Below are 19,593 nucleotides of genomic sequence, written 5' to 3' on the forward strand. Positions count from 1 at the left end.
GCTAACTGGTTACAGAATCTGCCCCAGGCCTACAAAAATGATATTGTCAGATTCAGCTGGAACAAAAATGTTTCAAACAAGTAAGAGTTTCTCTGCTTTATGGCCACGAACCGACATATATACATCTTTCATTTGAATCCGTATTAAAAGCTCTATTGGCTCCTACATTCGGGTTTTTATAGGCGAGTCTCCCCTGAAATGTTTTCTTCCATTTTTTTGGCCTATGTGCGCTTTTATTCGAAACCTAAATGTTTCGGTACCGAGTATCGAGAGTATTGGATACTTTTTAAATCGGTACCGAATATCGATCAATACTTAAAAGTATTGCTTCAGCACATCTCTAGAAACAGGAAACATGTAAACACAAAACAGCTGATATGCACTTTGACGCTTTATCCATTTTTACCCGGAGAAAACGTCCGGCTGTTTTGAGCAGGAAGAAGAAGACACTTACGATCCAATACCATCGTACAGTTCCATAAGTAAAGTAACTCTTCTTCTTACGGGTTTTTCTGGCAGGCTGTAGGTGTGTGTTTGGCAAGCTGTAGGTGTGTTTTTGGTTCAGTGTGTTAGTGTATTTTGAATAAATTGTAATAGAAATAAAAGAAATTGTAATATAAATGAAAGAAATTGTAAAAGATAAGAGCACATGTCAAAAAACAGGTGATCTCAGCTGTAGGCATTTTATTGGCAATCAGCTGATAGTGTTTTTACTTATGAAACTGTACGATGTCCAATACGTTCCAATTTTCGCTCTCTATTACCCATTTTGTTGAGTACGGGAATGATTTCTGGGCTATTTTGGGCACTCGCGGGATCCCGCGCTGCGTACGGGAAAGAACCTATTGATAGTAACGTATCTTCACAATGTATTTTTATTCCGAAATCAAAGGAAGGCAGCCGATAAAATAAATGTTTGCTTGTGTTAGTATAAATGAAAACCAAAAATTCTTCATGCTAAATATTCGTTGGTATCACCTTCGTTTGCGTAATTTTCTGGAACAAGTATAGAATAGCGACCGTTTAGCTATAAAATAACCAAAAGTGCCGATTGATAGAACTTTTTACGCTGATTTCAACGATACCAAATTTATTAAGCGCAGGTAAAAAACAAAGAAGATATAAGAGGTTTATTTGCTTTGTTTTTTTTATATTTTTTATTATCACTTAGTTCTTAAAACCCAAAAGTAGGTCATGATAAAATATGTATATCGAATTAAAGATAATATTAAGGGTTTTCATCAAACCTTATAAATGCATTGTAAACCGTATAAACTTATAATTGTGTAAACCTTATAAATGAACTGTCAAAATTTGTATGGAAACTCGTTTACACATTTCTGATAAATTTCTCCAGCGATTTCACTGAATAAACTTGACAAACTGAAGTCAATATAACACTGTCGCAACTCTAGCTATGTTTTCTTAGGTAATAATCGAGATCCGCATAAAAATTTTGCACGCAAATTCAACAACGTTGTGATCCTGACAGAGATGTGGTTCAATTATTATACGTTCTGTTTGTTTTGTTTCACTGATAATTTGGCCGCAAAGTTTGGTAGCTGTGACAAATGAATTCATACACAAACAGACATTCTGCCATTGTTTCTTTTAACTTTCTTCAAATTAATAGCCTTTATGTTATATATATATATATTTATTTAAATACATATTATCTCGTAAATATAATTTTTTCCCATTTAGTGAGTTAGTTTCTATAATTTCTTTATCCTCGTGCTAGTAGTATAAAGTTAGTGATACTGAGCTCTATAACCAAAGAAAACACGACTATTGTTGCATGTGTAAACGAAAAGAGAGTGTGGGTCGTTCATGTAACAGAGTGCGTAAACATAAGATTATCTGCTTGATAAAGTTATCGCTTTAGATGAATACCACTAATATAAATTTCTTTACCATTAATCATGCAGTTTTCTCCACAAAAGGTTATTTCATGAAAAATTAGTGGTTTTGGTTTAAATATATAAAAAACAATTTCAATTACGTACATTCGCTGAAAGATAACTTGATTATTTTTATTTTGAAGCTAATAGTTTTTTAATCGGTAATAAGATAAGAATCGGTAATATTAAGATATTTTTATTAAAAGAAATAAAAACATTTAACTTTAACCGTCTTTATATTTACTTGCGGTAAATAATTTGGACATGTTTGATATGAGCGTAGAAAATTATATTGATCAGCATTTTTCGTTTTTGCATAGCTCAACGGTCGGTATTCTAGATTTGTTCCAGGAAATGACGAATAACTTAAATTAAAAATCTATATTTTTACGTATTGTTTAGTATTTCCATTAAAAAACCAAATATATTGCAAATCCACATGGAATTACTAATACACATTTTACTTCTAATTGTATACTTTGCACACTTGCACAACGTCTTTCTTTGTTGAGACTTAAAAAAACGTACACGTAAATTAAATGTATTAACATTAACGAAACTGTTTTTTTTTTTACATTTGTATACTTACCCTAGTTATTTATGACTTCAAGGAAATAAAAAATTAAGTATTTTTATGGTGGTTTTGTATTGAATTTAATACTTTTTATTTTTTTATAGCAGTGGTACAGTAACTTAAATTTAAATATAATAAATAGTTAAAAAGGTCTAGTCAGAAAAACAATAACTTTGTAAAGTTAAAAATAAATAGGTCTAGTAGAAAAATGTGTCGATATATTTGATGTTATTAGAAGTAGGATTGTCTGTGTTTATCTACATAGGTATATTCCTTTTTGCTTGTCAAATTTGACAAATTTTTCCCGCGTACGAATTTCAGATTCTAAAGGTCTGGCAGCCCTGGCTATGATATGATCTCAGCTGTTAAAAAGTAAACAAGCTGACGAAGTCGTTCGATGTCACAACTAATGCAGATTGTTTTCTGATTCTGATTTGCAGGTTTTTACAGGAAGCCGTTCCAGGTGACCACCTTCCATAAGGTTTATTATTGAAGAAAACAGCTGTTCCTGCAAATCCTGTAAAACCTGCAAATCGTGAAGCATCTGAAACGCAACTATTATATTGCCGTACCTAGGGAGCGCACGACTCTAGATAGGATGCATAACCCGGGGAAGAAAATAGATTGAAAAAGCAAGCAATTTGGTGTTGCTGCTGTTTAACGGTATTGATTTTGTTGGTAAACCAGTTCTACAACTTTTTGTCTTATAACGAGGGAATAGATTATACATATTAATATGGTATTATGAAGCTCGGCCAAACACTAACATATGTGTAAGCGCCAATCTATTATTAATATTATTATTATCCCTTCGCCTGAACTCTGATTGAAGCGAGCTGTACTATTGTTCCGTGACACACTTTTCGCAGGTAATGCATTTAGCTTCGACGCCATTTTTCAATTCTTTAGACAACTGAGACAAGGATTGCAAGAGTTCTAGCATTGTAGGTTGTAGAGTTGTTTGCTCCCTTACATCTTCGCTTTTTGCCGGATCGCTTAGAATTTTAGCCGTTTCTTGTGTTACAGCAAAAGACACTGTCTCTACAAAAGTCGATTTTGGTGTCGCATACAGGGCACGCTTTATTTCCAAATCTCGCACTCCTTTAATGAAAGATTGTATTTTGACACGGTCCAAGTAATCTACTGGTATATCCGAATGAGCTAAAAGTGTTAGACGTTCAATATCGTTTGCGTATTCCTGCAATGTCTCTGTATCTTTCTGCGTACGACTGACCAACTTCATCTGATGCATTCGCCTCCAGTGCTCGCTACCGTAGTATTTCTCTAGAGCCGATATTATTGCATCGTAATCAGCTCTGTCCGCTTTTTCAACAGTTTGCAAGACTATCATTGCAGGTCCTTTAAGAGCAACAATCAGCGCGGCTAACTTATCTTCAACACTCCATTTATAACTTGTTGCCGCCATTTCAAATTGTAATTTAAAGATATTGAAAGGCATCGTACCATCAAAGGTTGGAAGTTCCAATTTCGCGGTGCCAATAGACGATGCTGAATCATTCCAACGAAGTTCGCGAAAACACTCGTCCAAGCGAGAGATATCTGCCTCTAATTTCTTATGAATCGTCTGGAGCTCATTCTTTACCTCGCGTTGAAGCGCCTGAAACTCGGTTTCCACTTTATCTTGTCTTGCCTGCAGTTTTATCGAATTTTCTTCGATTCGCGACAATTTTTCCTGCACTATCTTCGAGTTTTCAATCAGACTATCGCGCAAAACAGCCAGATCTGCACGCGTGCGCTCTTCCATCTGCAATGAACTATTCTGCATGCGTTCCTCCAAAAGGGATGCATTTTTTTGTATGCGCTCTTCTAACTGCTTTGAATTCTTAACCAAACTTTCTTCTATACGCTTTTGCATATCCTCCACTTGCGACGTATTTTGAATCAAACTATCCTGTACTCCCGCAATCGCACCTAATAAGGCATTCATATCTGTTGGCACTGATGAGTCTCCACACTTGTTAGATGGTATTGCAGGGAATTCGTACTCTTCCTTGGCGACACCACTAGCTTCCATCGCTTTCAGTAGCCGAGCCTGTAATACCGATTTATTTCCATATGTAATTAAATTGCGTGCCTCCAATTCCTTTTTTAACTGTGACTTTTTCAAGTCATCAAACTTTCCCATATTTGACACTTACTCTCTAATAAATCCCAAATCTCTTTTATTAAATGACTCAACACGTAAATGTGAAATAATAGGAGCGTTCCTTATCTCCCAGAAATAGTCAGAAAAAGTCCGAAGTAGTCAGATTTAGTCCAAAAAGCGTTCCTTAACTCGGAAATGACAGCAAAAATGAGAGAGCAACAGTCAGTGAGAGTGACTCTCATCAGTCCGAAGTAGTCAGATTTAGTCAGAAGAATTTTTTCTGGCAAAATCCTGAAAAGTGTCAAACTCAACTGAATTTAAATTAACGGAAATTAAAGATAAAAGTGAGAATAATCTAAAAAGTAAAAGAAATGAATTGAAATTGGAAGGAGGCAAAAAATAATTGATATAGCAAGTGTTTATTGTGCTTGTGCTTGTGTGAATGTGTTTTGTACATACATTTCTGTTTTTATTTGACGTTAGTTTTGTTGTTGCCATTCTTTGGACTAAAAATTTGGTTTTTTGCGTTCCTTTACTTTTCCTGTTATTCTCTTTTAGTGAGCGCATTTTGCTTACGCTCTGGCATTTTGACACTTTTCAGATTTTAGTCCAAAAAGATAAGGAATGAACCTATTACTTACAACACCAACTTTACACGTTCACTTTGCGCTTAATTTATGTATGTATGTATGCAGTTTAAAAAACACTGTTATTAGAATTCCGCAGCTACTTTTACACTTGGCTCACTTTTTCAACACTGTTGCGTGCTGCAGGCGCAGTCACCTTTATATAACTTCGCAGAGGTGAATTTCTAGATTTTTCTCCACAGTTCGAATTGATGTCGAATGTTCGAAAACGAATACGGTCAGCTGTTTAAGCAGAGTTGCCAGACTTAAAAAACGGATGAAAGTACTACAAACCTCGTATTTTGAAATAAAACTAATTAGCATTTTTTGACTGCTGTGACAGTTTCTTTTATTCTGCTATTGGGCTTTGTTTACTTTTACTTGACAAATGTCAGCGCCGCCGGGAATGAGCAGTCTTGTACTCATCATTCTTGCCATCTCACGATATTCCAAAAACTTGGCATTTTCACCACCATCCCCTTATGCCGGATGTGGCAACTCTGTATAATCACTACATTTAAGACAGCTGTTTTGTGTTGTCTAGTACGCTGGGGTTATCTGTGATTTTATTATAAATTATGCGGTGCATATTTTTATTTCGGACGTGCACTACCATACATTAATCCGGTAAAATGTTGAATGGAATAGTGGTGGAGCCCTCCGTGCACTTCTTCGAAGGTGTAGAGAAGCTATTGGAAATTTGGTTCGAGGATGGAGATAATGGCGATTATGACTTAAGGAAGATACCAAGGTAAGATTTGTGCCCAGTGCAGATGGAATCAATGAGGTCAACAAGGTCAACAGTTCTCAAGACTATAGTTCATTCCTCGATATTTCTCGTTGTATGGAACACAAATAAGCATAATACTGCTCATTAAAATCAGTAATTGTTGATGTATGGATAATTCTTTGCCGGATATGATCAAATTCGGTCGCTCCGGTATCATGGAGCAGTCTCTTTGTACACATTTCAAGGAAATCGTTTAGTAAATGTTAGATTTAACGCACGTGCGTATGTATGTCTGTAAAACTTCCTTATCAATTAAGAGTTCAATTATAAAAGGCTTATCACATAGTATGGCCTGGGTTTTTTGAACTTGTAACTTATAAATAGATGTTACTTTGTTGATTATCAATTAGTATTTAAAATTTGTTTTACACAAATCTGGTTTGTATTTAATGATTTGGCGCTTTTGGCTATTTTCAGAACCAACTGGGAAAATTTACTAAAAACCGTGAAATGCGAAATAATAAGTTTTACCAAAAATGATGCCATAGATGCTTATGTATTAAGGTGTGGAACTCGGAAATGAGCAAGGCTAGATAGAAAGATTTTATAACATTGATTTTAATTAATTACAGTGAGAGTAGCATGTTTGTTTCCAAAAATCGTTGGATCCTAAAAACATGCGGTTCGACAACATTGCTTAAAAGTCTCAAGCCGCTCTTGGAGCTTGTGCCACAGTATGGCTTTACTGAGATAACTGATTTGTTTTATTCAAGAAAAAATTTTTCCAGACCAGAACTGCAGGTATGACAGACTTCTTCCCAACATACATTTAGGTTAGAGAACGATTAGAAAGCGACTCGAATTCTATGCGTTTCTCTAATGTAGAAGGTTAGAAAACGATTACATAAACTATAGCATTCTCTACAACAAGGGGACTTATTCCCGAAATTAAAAGGGTTAGATACCTAATCGTATTATAAAATTGAATTCTAATTGGTTTCTAATGTCTAGTGTTTTTCTAATCATTCTCTAATCGAATTCTAACATAGTTCTCTTACCTCATTTTCAATTCGAGAACTACATTAGAATTCTAATGCAAAATCAAACGTTTCTCTAACGTTAGCAACTGTGTTTGCTGGGTTATTGTAAATTACTCGCAGTAATCTTTATGTACATCCGTATATGTATTTTTTCCAATACATACGACTTCATTGCAGTCATTCCCACATCGTGGCTTCTGTGAAGAAGTCGAATATCTGGATACGCTTTTTGAAGAAGGCAGATCCTATTGCTTGGGTTCAATTAACAGAGAATGCTGGTACTTGTATACTTTTAGTAAATTTAAAAAAGAAGTGAGTAGACCACGCAAGTTGGATAACTCAGAGCCAGATCAGACTATTGAGATTTTGATGCAAAATCTGGACAACAATGTTATGTGCAAGTTTTCCAAAGAGAAGTTCTCTACTGGGGCAGAAGTGACCAAAGTTTGTAAAATGATTTTTGATATGGAATTAATTTATGTAATATTTGAATTTTATCAGGCTACAGGCATAGACAAACTTTTACCGGATATGGAAATAGATGATTTCCTTTTTGATCCATGTGGATATTCAATGAATGGAATCGGCGATAAGGTAAGTTTAAACTAATTATCTAATTGTGTATCATTGGAATTATTAAAAAATATGTACATATATTTTCAATATAAGAAGAGTGTTTCAAGGCTATATTAAGATATGTATTTGTTTATTTACTTTTTTCTAGGGAGAATATATGACGATACACATTACCCCCGAGAGTAATTTTTCGTATGTTAGTTTTGAGAGCAATGTTTCAATGAATAATTACGCGGATCTTATAAACCGTGTGATAAAAACTTTCAAGCCAGGAAAGTTCGTTGTAACTATATTTGCGAATAAGGTAAATACACATACATAAATGCATTGAATGCAGTAATTATTTTTCTTTTCATTCCAGTCCTCACCTGCTTATGCAACAATAAAAGAATTAGAACTCGAATATACGGAGACTACGAGTTGGAAACGTTCAGACATGCAATATTGCAGTTTCCCGCTTTACAATTTACTATTTGCACAATATCGCCAATGTTCTTGAAGGAGTTTTGACCCTTATTTCCTAAATACATACATTTATAGGTCTTCATAGGAAATCTCAAATATGTTTTTAACACCGGACTTCAGTAAGCACATTTCTGTTAAATTATAAAATAAATGCTAGTAACCAAAAATAAGAGTAGAATATGTACATATGTACTACACATATCTCAGTTTTAATTCGTTTAATTACAAAAGACTTGTATTGCGTTCGGTACAACTTCTATTTTCAACGGTTTAACGTCATATTCCTCGCCATCTATGGAGTAATGCGCGTCAGTTGTCTCCTTTACAGAAGGTAGCAGCTGTATAGTTCTACTTTGAAGCATGCTGTTGGGTTCCAGCTCCCTGCCTATTACTTTGTTTAATTTTTTAACAAATTCGATGCCTGGCACTAGCGTGTTAATAATTTTAGTTTCAAGTTCGGTGATTGAATCACCATTTTTCTTGCAAGTTATATTTAGTTGATTCGCACTCGTATGTCCCTCAATTCTTGTAGCGCAATTGTCATTTAATTTATAAGAGTTTGCATTGGGAATACTTGTGTCCCTTACCGTATACATGCGAGGTAAAAACTTTTTCACATACGATTTATTTTCCTTCGCTTGGCAATTACGGCAACCGGAACACGGTGGAGTGTAAATGAAATCTGTAGAAAAGTTCCAGTCTAGTTTGCTGGAAAATGCGTTAAGAATTGTAGCTGCATATTGCCGCAGCGGTCCAAAGTACCAATATTTATCTGCAATGCTTTCAAGATCCCGTAGCAGCCCCCAAGAAAAGTCATTCAAGCCGTAAATGGAGGTTTCAGTTGTTTTGTTTGCAGGCGCATTATCTGATGGACTGTTAATGAAATCGACTTTCATAACACTTTCACTCCTTACTTTCTCCTCTAGAAGTGGCCTTAAAGCCGCAGTTAGGGATTTGACACGTTCGAGTTTGTTTTCCGGTTTAAAATCGAGATACTTCAATGCGGTTGTGCTTCTTCGTCCTAATGGCAGCAAGACAACAGGGCACTTGCCTTCTTTTCGACGTAGTAGCCCCGTAACTACTTCTGATGCTGTCCCATCGCCACCTGCGACTACAATCGCATGTGGACGCACAGTCATATCATTAAGCCATGTCTTGACATGACCCTCTTCGGTCGTTTTAATAATGTCCACGCTGTAACCGGAGAGGTGCAGAATAGGTTCGCAATAATCCTTAAACTAAGTGAAAAGTTTTGTTTAAATAAAGAAGCTAATTCTGAACATCAAGCTTTACCATTTTCTCTGCTTTTCTTTTGTTGGCAGCGGGATTCAAAACAACCAAAACATGTTTGGGCTTATCACAAACCTTTCCATTTGCAATGGTGTCGGCACAAACATTTTTCATATGCTGAGATATGCTGTTAAAATTTAAATAAAAATTGGGGGGAAAAATTACCAAAAATTTAAAAATCCAGTTGTTTACAAATTGGGTTTGAGTAATATGGCAACATTATGCAGGTCCGCAAGCCATCTGATTACACCATATGAAGAAATCAATTGAAACTTTATTACTATGCAGGAATGACTTACTCGAAGCTTGTTTTTGCATAATATAGCCCATATCCTGCGACACCCGCTGCAAATAACGATTTTTTCCAATGATTTCGTAAAGTTGAAAGACTGACCATGTTCGACTGTGCACTATCTCAAACACACCTGCTGGAGCTGGGATACTGTCGATAGTTGCAAACTGTCGCACCTATCGATAGTTTTTGAAAACTACCTTTCCAAATACGGCCTACCATATCGAAAAGGAACTATTGATTATACTCTCGCATACATATTATGCGCGTTCCTTATCTCCCAGAAATAGTCAGAAAAAGTCCGAAGTAGTCAGATTTAGTCCAAAAAGCGTTCCTTAACTCGGAAATGGCAGCAAAAATGAGAGAGCAACAGTCTGCTTGTGTGAATGTTGTGCTTGTGTGAATGTGTTTTGTACATAAATTTCTGTTCTTATTTGACGTTAGTCTTCTCTGTTTTAAACGTTCTCTGCAGAATGTTCGAGGAATGGCGTAGAATGTTCCACAAAGAGAAACGTCAAGTTGGATGAACACTGCGAACACCGAGAGAAAGAGAATGAGCGATAAACTTCAGAACGCTTTAGAGTTGCCATAAGTACGAGCGCTGGTATATAAGGGCGTCGCCACAGCGAAGTGAGTTAAACTATGTTCACATATCAATATTATCTCAATCAAAGCTCGTTTTTTAATCACCCCGTTTACACAGGCAAATCTCAGATTATTAGCCGTCAAATTTGTTGTGCTCGTTATTCTCACATCTCAAGGAAAAGTTATGTTTCTTCACTGTGCCACCGTGATCACGTTTTTCTGCTATAATAAGCAACATAAATATATTTTAACTTAACATTTTATTAAAAATACCTTTACAAACCTCTTTTACTTGCTTGCGTACATTTTTGTTTACTTTTACATTTGGCATTTCTCCTCTTTTTCGCAAAAACAATCGATAAAACTAGGATGGACACCGAAAAGTTATCGGTTAAATCTGAGATTATTTTATAATTACAGATTAACAAGGGACGAATTTTATATGGCTAATCTCTTGTTATAATTACAGATTAGGGTGTTAAGCTCGAAAATGAGGATAATCTACTTATATGTGAACCTAGTATTAGTTACAAGACAGCAAGCTACAAGTAAAGTGAGCAGTGAAGTGAGTGGCGAATAAGCAAGCTATAGGTTTAACTGTGTTAACAAGTTTAGTTATGCGTTGTTATTGCTTTAACAAGTATTGTAGAGTGTTTTTACTGTATTAGCGAGTATTGTAAATTGTTTGTTGTACAATAAAGTTAATTGTACTACAATTTGGTCATCGTGAGCATTTATTTAACAATCCAGCGATACAAGCCCGAGTATATTTGGGAAATCCCTCAAGGCTTCGAGGATAATCGTAACAATATGTACATACATACATACATCAAAGAAAATTTGTTTCGTCGTTTTCTTCGATATCGAGTATGGCTTTCCATTTTCTCATTACTTAAGAGCGTGTCAGACGTGGCAATATATTTCGAAAAGGCTGTCAAATTGAGAGGTTTCAGAAAGTAGTTGACGATTGTTTTATTTAGGTTAAAAAAATTTACGATGTAAATCGATGTGTCGAGCCTTTTTCTCTATTCCATCAAAAGTATCGAGTAGGCCGAATATCGATACTTTTGCAGCTCTACGCAATGATAACTAGTTTGTTGAAATGCCGAAACATTGTGAAGCACAGGGTGTACATATTTGCTATGGGGGTATTCTCAAACCGATAAATAGCAAAAGCATTTAACAAATTACCGCAAATAAATTTAATTATTCTGTCTATATTAGGAACTGAAAACAAATTTAATTTGATCACATAATTTATTATAATTTTAATTTTTGACATCAAGAACACAATCCTAACGATTACCTATAAGGACGATGACTTCATTAGGATCCGGAAGTCGATTTAGAAGATACGACTGATTCCGCCTGGAGGAAAAAATACCACTTGAATCTTTAGAACCCGAATTGCCCAGTTTTCAGCCATGTATGATGGATCTATAATTGTTGTTGAAAAACTCATTACACCCTAACCATGTTTTTTGTTTAGGTTCGTTGGGACTTCCCGAGGAACTTTAGCAGTGGAATGCGAAACCGAAATAGGAGTAGCACCAGTGTGTTAGGACGAGGCAAACAGAAATTGTATTGCCCAAGTCTTAACCCTTATGTGTTTATAAGAACCAAATTTAGTTTTAAGTGCTATTATATGTGTACATGCCATTTTTAAATTAAATCCAAACAAGTACGAAATGTACAAGTGAAAACGTCGCCACTAATGCGCATGTGCCATTACCAGGCTCTTGTCTATGTCAAGGAAGTATTATGTGCATTTTATAGTAAAAGTTTCTGTTGTGTTAAAAGCAAAAGTATGTCCTGCGACCTGATGAAACTGAAATAGTTTCACATTTGCAAGAGAAAAATAAAATGTTTCGCAACTCAAAAGCAATTTGTGGTCTAGCTATAATTTTTATATGTAAGTAAAACGCAGAACTCAGTATAAATAATGCATTTTCGAAAGAAAAAAAATTGATTCCAAGCAAGCACTCATTAGGTCGAGTGGATGGATGGATGGCTATATAAAGCAAAATAATATATATTCGCATGGCAAAGTAAAGCTCTGCGAAATTGTTATAAAATAACTTTGCTGTTTTTAATTTAATGCCGTTATTTGTCTGCTATTCAGTTTTTCACAGAACAATCGACTGTCAATATGTGTATATTGATCATAGCCAACAAATCAACGGGTCAGAGCTCGTACAAAAATCAAGGGGAGCCGAGGAAGCGTTTGATTCATTGGGGGAAACATATTTAAAAAGCCATAGACCGCTTGATAGAGGACCCTACTTCGATACATCGGCTACGAAAAATGTAACATCGTTGGTTGGTAAAACAGCGCATTTAAATTGCCGCATTAAGAACCTTGGAAACAAAACAGTGAGTATCAATAAAATTGCCTGCCATCGGATGGGCAACGAGCCAAATGTCCGGCTGGCTGGTTGGCTGGTAAATTGCATGTGAATACATTCGATAAAAATGGTTTCGGAAAATGTACGGCCGCTCTAAAAACTAAATGTATTTTTCATTAACCCCCACATCTTTCTTCACCCCATATCGAGTATAGTGATAGTGGAGTACATTTGCCAAGTACATGATATGTGCAAATTTATGCACCTACACAGCCTTAGAAGATATTGTCGAAGTCATTTTTAAAAATTGTAGTACAAAATTTAACATTTTAAGGTTTCATGGATCAGGCATAGGGATTTGCATCTACTGACAGTGGGCGAAAGCACATATACATCCGATCAGAGGTTCACTTCTATATACAACAAGATAACTGGAGACTGGTCACTGCAAGTAAGTTCATTTTAAAAATAGATTTGCGTTTTTTTTTTTATCTTACCTTTTTTATCCTTCATTCTAGATAAAATTCCCGCAAATAAGAGATTCCGGGGTTTATGAATGTCAAGTTTCCACAACGCCGCCCGTTGGCTATACAATGGTGTTCTCTGTCGTTGGTAAATACAGGCTACATACATATATATCGTCGTTTAAAGTATAAAACCGCGTATGTGAGGTTGTATAAATTATTTTCTGGAGAGTCTCAGAACACTCATATGTCAAAATGGTTCTCATTTTATAAAGCAATCACATTTCTGGCTAGTACATTTCAGGACGAATGATATGGCAGCAAATGTCAGTTACGCGGCTTTGCACAATGACGATACGTGGTTTTGTACTTTAAACGACGATATGTATAAGAATGCATAATAAAGCACTGAAATTAAATGTAAAATAATTCAAATGCAGAACCCATTACAACCATACCCGGCGGTCCAGAATTATACATCGACATGGGATCAACAGTTAATTTAACTTGCATTGTTAAACATCTACCAGATCCACCTTTAACAGTGCACTGGACACATAACAACGAGGTTTAGTATCTAATTCAATACATACCTAAACAAATAAAATTTGGCGAACTTTTTTTCATCTTTCTTTCCAAATAGGAAATAAATTACGACTCACCACGGGGCGGAGTTTCTGTCATAACTGAGAAAGGCGACATAACAACGTCCTATCTGCTTATACAAAAAGCAAGAATTTCAGATTCAGGCAGATATTCTTGCTTACCATCCAACGCAAATTCTAAATCGGTAAACGTGCATGTTCTAAACGGTAAGCGGATGTTTGACTAAATAGTGACATATCCGATTATAATTAACATTTTTCATTTCTTTTCATTTATAGGCGACCATCCAGCTGCTGTACAACGTGCTGGTGATTCACTGAAATATTGTAGCAATTTAATTGTTGTGTTAATTGTGAGTCGTATAATCTATATAGTACATTAATTCTTGTATGTTTGTATGTAATGTATCGCAAAATTAAATATTTCTTACATTGTTATAGATTCGAAAAATTTTATAGATATTTAATGGAATATCATTGTAAATTAAAGATGCATTTTCTATGTAAATATATACTTTATCTGATCTATTAAGACGAATAAGTATCGCTGTATGCGATGTTGTTTTTTAAGGTATGGTGGTTTTTCGATACGGGTCTGCTTTTGCGATGGAAGTTTTTTAGTACGCGGAGGGGGAAAAACCCCCAACCGTTTTGAAAAATATATAAAATATTCATAAAATTTTCGTCGAAGAAGAGTAAAGGTAACCAACCGTACTGTTAGGAGGTACTAGTGACGCCCAAAATCCGCCACTTTTTGAAGTGTGAAATGTTAAACTGTTAAACGTTTTTCGTGATTCTAAGCCATCGTATTTTTTTCTGGAGCCATTTTCAACTTTATCGACTAGTAAACATGTCATATGTAAGTATGTATACATAATCACGACTTGTTTTCTTTTTACTAAATTAATGCCCTCCTTTATTAAAAAAAAACAAAAAGGTTTATTGAAATCTACTAAAAGATTTTTTTTATTTATTATAAAGTTACTCTATTATTATGCTCTTCCACATTAATATTAAGCATTAACTAGACTGCATTTAGTCTTTATGACTGTGTGAGGTATTGATCGAGAAATCGAGACGCAAGGAAATTATTGCTACGATGAAAATTATAAAGAAGAAAGCAACAACCAATAGCGGTTCTTGTAAGAGAGAAATTTTCGAAAATGTATACTTCAAACTAAAGTTTGCAATATGATTCTCTACCAGATTTCTTCTATACAAAGTAATGACGGGTCTACCTACTGTGTCCAGATACGTAAAATGCAATTCATTTGCTCCCCTTTTCACTGAATACGGTGTGGTTATTTCAATATTGGAAACCCCTTCAGGTAAAATGATTTTAACTTCAGCTTCATCGATCACCATATCATTGTAGATGTGATCAATAAGACGCATTCTCAATTGGTACTTATCATCGGCGTTGAAGAGATATTCAAATGATGGAATGTTATAGCCAAGTGTATATTGTGTTTTCCAGCCACCGAAAAGTGGAAATCTTGGGCGTAATTCCAATTCAACAGAGTCCCGTAAAATTTTCATATTAGATGTGGAGATATTGCCGTTGGTGTCACGGTAGTAGACATCTGATGCGGATGCAGGCAGTAAAGTTTTATAAGATTTAATAGCATTCCCGGAGCGCCCATCCTTTTGGAATTCATAGCGGGAAAACGAACCTTTTAGCAAAGCACCAGTGTGTTCCATGAAAATATTTTCCTTTACTGCAATATTTCCCCAGTGCGATACCTCTATGATCCGCTCAAGGCGTGTCGTTGTCAAAAAGGGGCGTTCGTTTTCATAGTGTATCACAAGCGACTGATTGGTTAAAGCTATGAGAGTTAATATGATTACTAATTATAGTCGATCGAAAATATGTGTATATACATATATATTCTCCTTACCTGCAATATTCTCATACGGACCATATTTGATTTTATTAGCAGCGACATTAAATGGTTTTACTTGCGTGTGAGAAAGTAGGTTCGCTGAACTTAGTAATACGCTGGTTTTGTGGCTAGTTGTCTCATACGGCGAGTACAGATAAAGATTACCTTCATACTTTACAAGCTGCTTTCCCGATTGCGGTATTTGGCTAGGGTGGGGTATCAGCTTCTTCGTGTACACTGTCTCAATGGTGAAAACTTCGGTTGCCAAAGATGTGGGGAAAGCAATTGAAAATTCATGATTTCCATTAACTAAATTTTCCGTGAACTTCAGATCCTTTTTATTTTCATCCTTTGCTGAAATAAATGCCAAATTTTTACGATCTCTGGCAGGCACCAAGAACGTGTACACGCTAATCGGTTTGCCATCGCTGTTTGTAGCAGTTATCCTGATGTTCTCCTTAACTAATTGGCTCGATATATCCAACGAGCGGTCGACATTTTTATTAACAATTTTTGCCGAAATTAGACAAAACAAGGAAACAATTAATAGGAATAAAATTGTACACCGGCTAATTTCCATGTTTTTTCTTTTGGACACGTAGGTAGGGCACCGGAAAAATTTAGTTATGAATAGTTGTAGAATTTTAGAACATTAAGAGGAATTGAAACACAGAGTGCTTAAAAGAAATAATAATCAGATTGACAACACCAGCAGGGTGAAAATATGCTGTGCACGCGATATTTTTTATACAGAAATTTTTTTAATTTCACATACTAAAATTTAATGGCCCACAAAACCGCTCAAAAAATTCTAAAACTGAAACAATTTAAAATATGTTGAATTTTCTTGATTCTTCCTAATAATAAATATTTAACAAAAGATTATACGCAACATTTTATTTAAAATATATTACAGAAGTTTTTCATAACAAATTCCAATTTTTCGGGCGGGTTTCAACCCCTGCTAATTTGAATTCAAAGCGAACTTGACTAAGATTCACTCGGAAGTGAATTGCAGAACCTGTCAGATTGCTATCTATTTATTTACTACGATACGTTCCTTAATAACAATTTTTAATCGTCTTCAAAAAAGGAGAATTTGTCGGATTTTTTTCTTTTTATGTATGTTACCGAATAAATTTGGACCACGTTAATCGATTTCTATAATTCTTTTTTATAGGAAAGGATCTTGAAGAAATTAACGATAATCTTAAATTTTGTATATGGGAATTAAAGTCGGTTTTATTTTTTGCTTAAAAATTACTTGTAATTAATTTTTACATTAAACTCTCCCGAAATTTGATGTGATATACAGAATCCAAAATATACGAAAAAGTGTGCAAAGCTATGTAGACAAATTAGCAAAGGCCATATAAATGGGTACCTTTCAGGAGCCGGTGCATATAAAGATACTAACGCAATAAAAAACATAGAAAATATCGAAATTGACGAAATAGCAGATAGTGAACTAATTTTAAAGTCCTGATTAAGTTCTTTCAGAAGTATGTGTTTAATGCAGAAATGATAGATAAAGAGCAGCGCAAAAAATGGGATCACCAGACCATCTTTAACGTATAAAGGAAACATGCTAAACACCGTAGCTTCCAGAAACCATAGAGTTTCCAGGGGGTAACTGCTGAACAAACCCAATGCAGGTACAGCAACAAGTAGTATAGATTTTTCATGAACCTGCAATCATTGGAATTTAATTATATTCAAAATTATTAACTGCCTTACCTGAAAGGAAAACAAGTAAAAAGCCATGGCCGTGCTCACCAAACTCAAAAGGAATGTTTGTTTTCTTTTGTTAAAGAACATATGTATGTTGATTGGCAATACAAAAGCTGCTGTGACACCTAAACATAGCGTGGCCATTTGTTGGTTTTGTAATTTGTTTCTGCAGAATAGCGACTTTAATAAGATTAAAAAAAATACTACGCTCTATGTATGTACGTCATTACTTGATTTTATAAACCACATTGAGAGCACACCAAAAGTTAGCTACTTTATCTTCGAAGACGCCGCGTCCAATGGGGAACAGCCGATAGAGCACTTCCAGTATAGACGTCACCGATGTTAGCCATGGTAGCCAAATTACCAGAAACGTAGCTAAAACCGTACTAGCTATAAACGCAAATGTTTTAAGTTTTGACAAGAATCTAAAATATAAGAATTCCATTAAATATTAACAGAAAAAATTTTCCAATACGCTCCACTTGCCCCTTTTGATCACAACACGTTCGCAGTAGGTAAATGAAAAAGGGTAATGCATGGTAGAGCTCCATTTGTTTATAATTTAAAGCCAACGTATATAGAAATGAACCCATATAAAAACGTCCCTTAAAAATAGCAGCTACTGCTAATAAGCATAAACCAAGTGATACATTATTGTACTGGAAGTGTCCGTTATCAATAAGAATTTGTCCAGGATAAAAAACCATGGGTAGCAGATAAAAGAGCAACGATTTCTTAAAATTTGTAAATAGCACCGTGCCAAATATCAAAATAGCTGGCAGATATAAAAGGATGTCAGCAAATAATACCGTCATTCGCATAAAATTTTTATGTGCCGCAGATTCAATGCCTCGTGATTCACCCAATTTGACAAAACTTTCATTGAGCCCTTTACCAACAATACCAATGATATAGCTGTGATACGCTGTTATAGGTGGGTAATCAAGTCCCCAGTACAATAAATCATTTTCTGTTGTGTTTCTGTACCAATCTCTTGGCTGTACATTTGTGGTAATCTCTTGCCAATGCCTTTGTGCCTCGTAGTCTCCATACATTGGTGGGTTCCCAGCGCCAGAGTATGAATAAAGCGATACGATGCAACGAATAGCTACGGCGACACTTAGTGCAGCTATAACATCTGCCTTGATTACATTAATTTTCATTATTTTTTTATTCCAATTAGGCTACGTCATAAAAAAAGCTATGCCGGCAAAAAGTTTGGTGTATTTATTTACAATTTCTAAAGCAGCTGACTAGTGATGTGGCAATGTGCATTTAGATAAGAAGCGCGTAGTGTGTGTGTGTACGACGATTGTAACACCGGGTGTCAAGGTGATTAATAATTACCAAAATTGAGTGGTTTTTTCAATTCTTTCGGCCAATCAAAAAAAATAGTACATACATTAAAAGCAAACTTATATGAAACTCATGAATCACGCACGATGAGGCGATATAATATATATTTTTTTTTACAAAAATCCGAGTAAGTTTTTCTGCTGTTTAATGGTAGGACATCTCTAAAACGAAGTTATCGATTGGCCAAATCGTGTTTTGCACATCGTTAACAGAAAGTTTGCTAAAATAACGCGTCTAGGAGGTTTTCCCTTTCGGTTCGCAGTGTTTTTCAAAATAAAAGTTGTTAATCAGTTCTTAAACAGCATTTTTCTATTATAAATACAACAGAATGTCTATTTTCGATAATGCTAATTCGGAGGGTCCTGGATTTGTTGGTATACGCTTCTGCCAAGAGTGGTAAGTGAATGGCGATCTCGTCAGTCATGATGAAATTTATTTTATTTTTTATTTATTTTATTCAGTAATAATATGTTGTATCCAAAGGAAGACAAAGAAAATAAAGTGCTGCTATATGCTTGCCGAAATTGTGATTACAAACAGGAAGCTGATTCAAATTGCATTTATGTGAACAAAATTATGCACGAAATTGAGTAAGTCCTGAATTAATATATATTTTTAAATGGAATAAATAAATCCCTATGTAAACATATGTATTTGCGCACAGTGAGCTCACCCACATAGTCCCGGACGTAATTTCTGATCCCACTTTACCACGTACCGAAGACCACGCCTGTCCGAAATGCTCACACAGGGAAGCAGTGTTCTTCCAAGCGCAAACACGCCGCGCTGAAGAGGAAATGAGATTGTATTATGTGTGCACAAATCAAAATTGTACACACAGATGGACAGAATAAGTTATTTATTATTACTTTTTCTATAAATTATGAATTAGCATACAAAAATAAAACTACAGCAAGACTCGTTTGAACCAGACCCTAGCTTACCAAGAAATGTAAACGAGACATTTGCCTTGGAAAATCTGAATATTATGCATAATCATAGGCTATATTAGCATTAAAT

At 35.2% G+C, this 19,593-nt stretch overlaps 7 protein-coding genes across 10 annotated transcripts; 3 read left to right on the top strand and 4 right to left on the bottom strand.

Annotated features, from left to right (window-relative positions):
* Positions 1–2,332: 2,332 nt before the first annotated feature.
* Positions 2,333–5,857, bottom strand: LOC118735615. 3 transcript variants are annotated; one of them, XM_036465469.1, is made up of 2 exons: positions 5,224–5,857; positions 2,333–4,528 (listed from the first exon to the last, which is right to left on the bottom strand). In XM_036465469.1, exon 2 carries the CDS (start codon positions 4,508–4,510, stop codon positions 3,317–3,319), a length of 1,194 nt encoding a protein of 397 aa, XP_036321362.1. In that variant the 5' UTR covers positions 4,511–4,528; positions 5,224–5,857; the 3' UTR covers positions 2,333–3,316. The 3 variants fall into 3 exon arrangements, with proteins under 3 accessions (XP_036321362.1, XP_036321361.1, XP_036321360.1); XM_036465468.1 differs by having other exon boundaries at positions 2,333–4,637; XM_036465467.1 differs by having other exon boundaries at positions 2,334–4,689; positions 5,214–5,857.
* Positions 5,740–8,183, top strand: LOC118735617 (S-adenosylmethionine decarboxylase proenzyme). Its single transcript, XM_036465471.1, has 7 exons — positions 5,740–5,959; positions 6,416–6,502; positions 6,571–6,739; positions 7,156–7,422; positions 7,480–7,572; positions 7,703–7,858; positions 7,916–8,183. The coding sequence occupies exons 1-7, from the start codon at positions 5,841–5,843 to the stop codon at positions 8,051–8,053; spliced, it is 1,029 nt and encodes a 342-aa protein (XP_036321364.1). The 5' UTR covers positions 5,740–5,840; the 3' UTR covers positions 8,054–8,183.
* LOC118735616 (acylglycerol kinase, mitochondrial) lies at positions 8,181–9,930 on the bottom strand. The gene is made up of 3 exons (XM_036465470.1): positions 9,609–9,930; positions 9,313–9,436; positions 8,181–9,257 (listed from the first exon to the last, which is right to left on the bottom strand). Exons 1-3 carry the CDS (start codon positions 9,704–9,706, stop codon positions 8,238–8,240), a joined length of 1,242 nt encoding a protein of 413 aa, XP_036321363.1. The 5' UTR covers positions 9,707–9,930; the 3' UTR covers positions 8,181–8,237.
* Positions 9,931–11,417: 1,487 nt separating this feature from the next.
* On the top strand, positions 11,418–14,132 carry LOC118735620 (hemicentin-1-like). Its single transcript, XM_036465473.1, has 8 exons — positions 11,418–11,612; positions 11,676–12,098; positions 12,309–12,559; positions 12,866–12,982; positions 13,050–13,143; positions 13,436–13,563; positions 13,639–13,807; positions 13,880–14,132. Exons 2-8 carry the CDS (start codon positions 12,050–12,052, stop codon positions 13,981–13,983), a joined length of 912 nt encoding a protein of 303 aa, XP_036321366.1. The 5' UTR covers positions 11,418–11,612; positions 11,676–12,049; the 3' UTR covers positions 13,984–14,132.
* A 406-nt stretch (positions 14,133–14,538) lies between these two features.
* Positions 14,539–16,124, bottom strand: LOC118735619 (dolichyl-diphosphooligosaccharide--protein glycosyltransferase subunit 1). The gene is made up of 2 exons (XM_036465472.1): positions 15,499–16,124; positions 14,539–15,426 (listed from the first exon to the last, which is right to left on the bottom strand). The coding sequence occupies exons 1-2, from the start codon at positions 16,061–16,063 to the stop codon at positions 14,636–14,638; spliced, it is 1,356 nt and encodes a 451-aa protein (XP_036321365.1). The 5' UTR covers positions 16,064–16,124; the 3' UTR covers positions 14,539–14,635.
* A 574-nt stretch (positions 16,125–16,698) lies between these two features.
* LOC118735621 (probable dolichyl pyrophosphate Man9GlcNAc2 alpha-1,3-glucosyltransferase) lies at positions 16,699–18,492 on the bottom strand. 2 transcript variants are annotated; one of them, XM_036465476.1, is made up of 5 exons: positions 18,027–18,492; positions 17,704–17,951; positions 17,445–17,642; positions 17,221–17,380; positions 16,699–17,172 (listed from the first exon to the last, which is right to left on the bottom strand). In XM_036465476.1, exons 1-5 carry the CDS (start codon positions 18,378–18,380, stop codon positions 16,744–16,746), a joined length of 1,389 nt encoding a protein of 462 aa, XP_036321369.1. In that variant the 5' UTR covers positions 18,381–18,492; the 3' UTR covers positions 16,699–16,743. The 2 variants fall into 2 exon arrangements, with proteins under 2 accessions (XP_036321369.1, XP_036321367.1); XM_036465474.1 differs by having other exon boundaries at positions 17,704–18,491.
* Positions 18,493–18,779: 287 nt separating this feature from the next.
* Positions 18,780–19,557, top strand: LOC118736662 (DNA-directed RNA polymerase II subunit RPB9). Its single transcript, XM_036466703.1, has 3 exons — positions 18,780–18,969; positions 19,035–19,163; positions 19,238–19,557. Exons 1-3 carry the CDS (start codon positions 18,902–18,904, stop codon positions 19,425–19,427), a joined length of 387 nt encoding a protein of 128 aa, XP_036322596.1. The 5' UTR covers positions 18,780–18,901; the 3' UTR covers positions 19,428–19,557.
* Positions 19,558–19,593: the final 36 nt, after the last annotated feature.

This window comes from Rhagoletis pomonella, unplaced genomic scaffold (genome assembly GCF_013731165.1).
Source record: "Rhagoletis pomonella isolate Grant_MI unplaced genomic scaffold, Rhpom_1.0 Rhpom_scaffold_00003, whole genome shotgun sequence".
In the NCBI taxonomy this organism is placed as follows: Eukaryota; Metazoa; Arthropoda; class Insecta; order Diptera; family Tephritidae; genus Rhagoletis; species Rhagoletis pomonella.

Bases quoted from the DNA above. Each gene is read 5' to 3' on its own strand.
- LOC118735620 (XM_036465473.1), top strand. From the start codon at position 12,050: ATGTTTCGCAACTCAAAAGCAATTTGTGGTCTAGCTATAATTTTTATA. The intron at 13,144-13,435 runs GTAAATACAGGC...ATTCAAATGCAG, and splicing joins AATGGTGTTCTCTGTCGTTG to AACCCATTACAACCATACCC. The intron at 13,564-13,638 runs GTTTAGTATCTA...CTTTCCAAATAG, and splicing joins ACTGGACACATAACAACGAG to GAAATAAATTACGACTCACC.
- LOC118735617 (XM_036465471.1), top strand. From the start codon at position 5,841: ATGTTGAATGGAATAGTGGTGGAGCCCTCCGTGCACTTCTTCGAAGGT. The intron at 6,740-7,155 runs GTATGACAGACT...ACTTCATTGCAG, and splicing joins TTTCCAGACCAGAACTGCAG to TCATTCCCACATCGTGGCTT. The intron at 7,423-7,479 runs GTTTGTAAAATG...GAATTTTATCAG, and splicing joins CTGGGGCAGAAGTGACCAAA to GCTACAGGCATAGACAAACT.
- LOC118735621 (XM_036465474.1), bottom strand. From the start codon at position 18,380: ATGAAAATTAATGTAATCAAGGCAGATGTTATAGCTGCACTAAGTGTC. The intron at 17,381-17,444 runs GTAATGACGTAC...GCTATTCTGCAG, and splicing joins AATGTGGTTTATAAAATCAA to AAACAAATTACAAAACCAAC. The intron at 17,173-17,220 runs GTAAGGCAGTTA...CAATGATTGCAG, and splicing joins TTTACTTGTTTTCCTTTCAG to GTTCATGAAAAATCTATACT.
- LOC118735616 (XM_036465470.1), bottom strand. From the start codon at position 9,706: ATGGTCAGTCTTTCAACTTTACGAAATCATTGGAAAAAATCGTTATTT. The intron at 9,437-9,608 runs GTAAGTCATTCC...AAATTTTAACAG, and splicing joins TATGCAAAAACAAGCTTCGA to CATATCTCAGCATATGAAAA. The intron at 9,258-9,312 runs GTAAAGCTTGAT...CTTTTCACTTAG, and splicing joins AAAGAAAAGCAGAGAAAATG to TTTAAGGATTATTGCGAACC.
- LOC118735619 (XM_036465472.1), bottom strand. From the start codon at position 16,063: ATGGAAATTAGCCGGTGTACAATTTTATTCCTATTAATTGTTTCCTTG. The intron at 15,427-15,498 runs GTAAGGAGAATA...TAACTCTCATAG, and splicing joins TCCGTATGAGAATATTGCAG to CTTTAACCAATCAGTCGCTT.
- LOC118735615 (XM_036465468.1), bottom strand. From the start codon at position 4,621: ATGGGAAAGTTTGATGACTTGAAAAAGTCACAGTTAAAAAAGGAATTG.
- LOC118736662 (XM_036466703.1), top strand. From the start codon at position 18,902: ATGTCTATTTTCGATAATGCTAATTCGGAGGGTCCTGGATTTGTTGGT. The intron at 18,970-19,034 runs GTAAGTGAATGG...TATTTTATTCAG, and splicing joins ATACGCTTCTGCCAAGAGTG to TAATAATATGTTGTATCCAA. The intron at 19,164-19,237 runs GTAAGTCCTGAA...ATTTGCGCACAG, and splicing joins AAAATTATGCACGAAATTGA to TGAGCTCACCCACATAGTCC.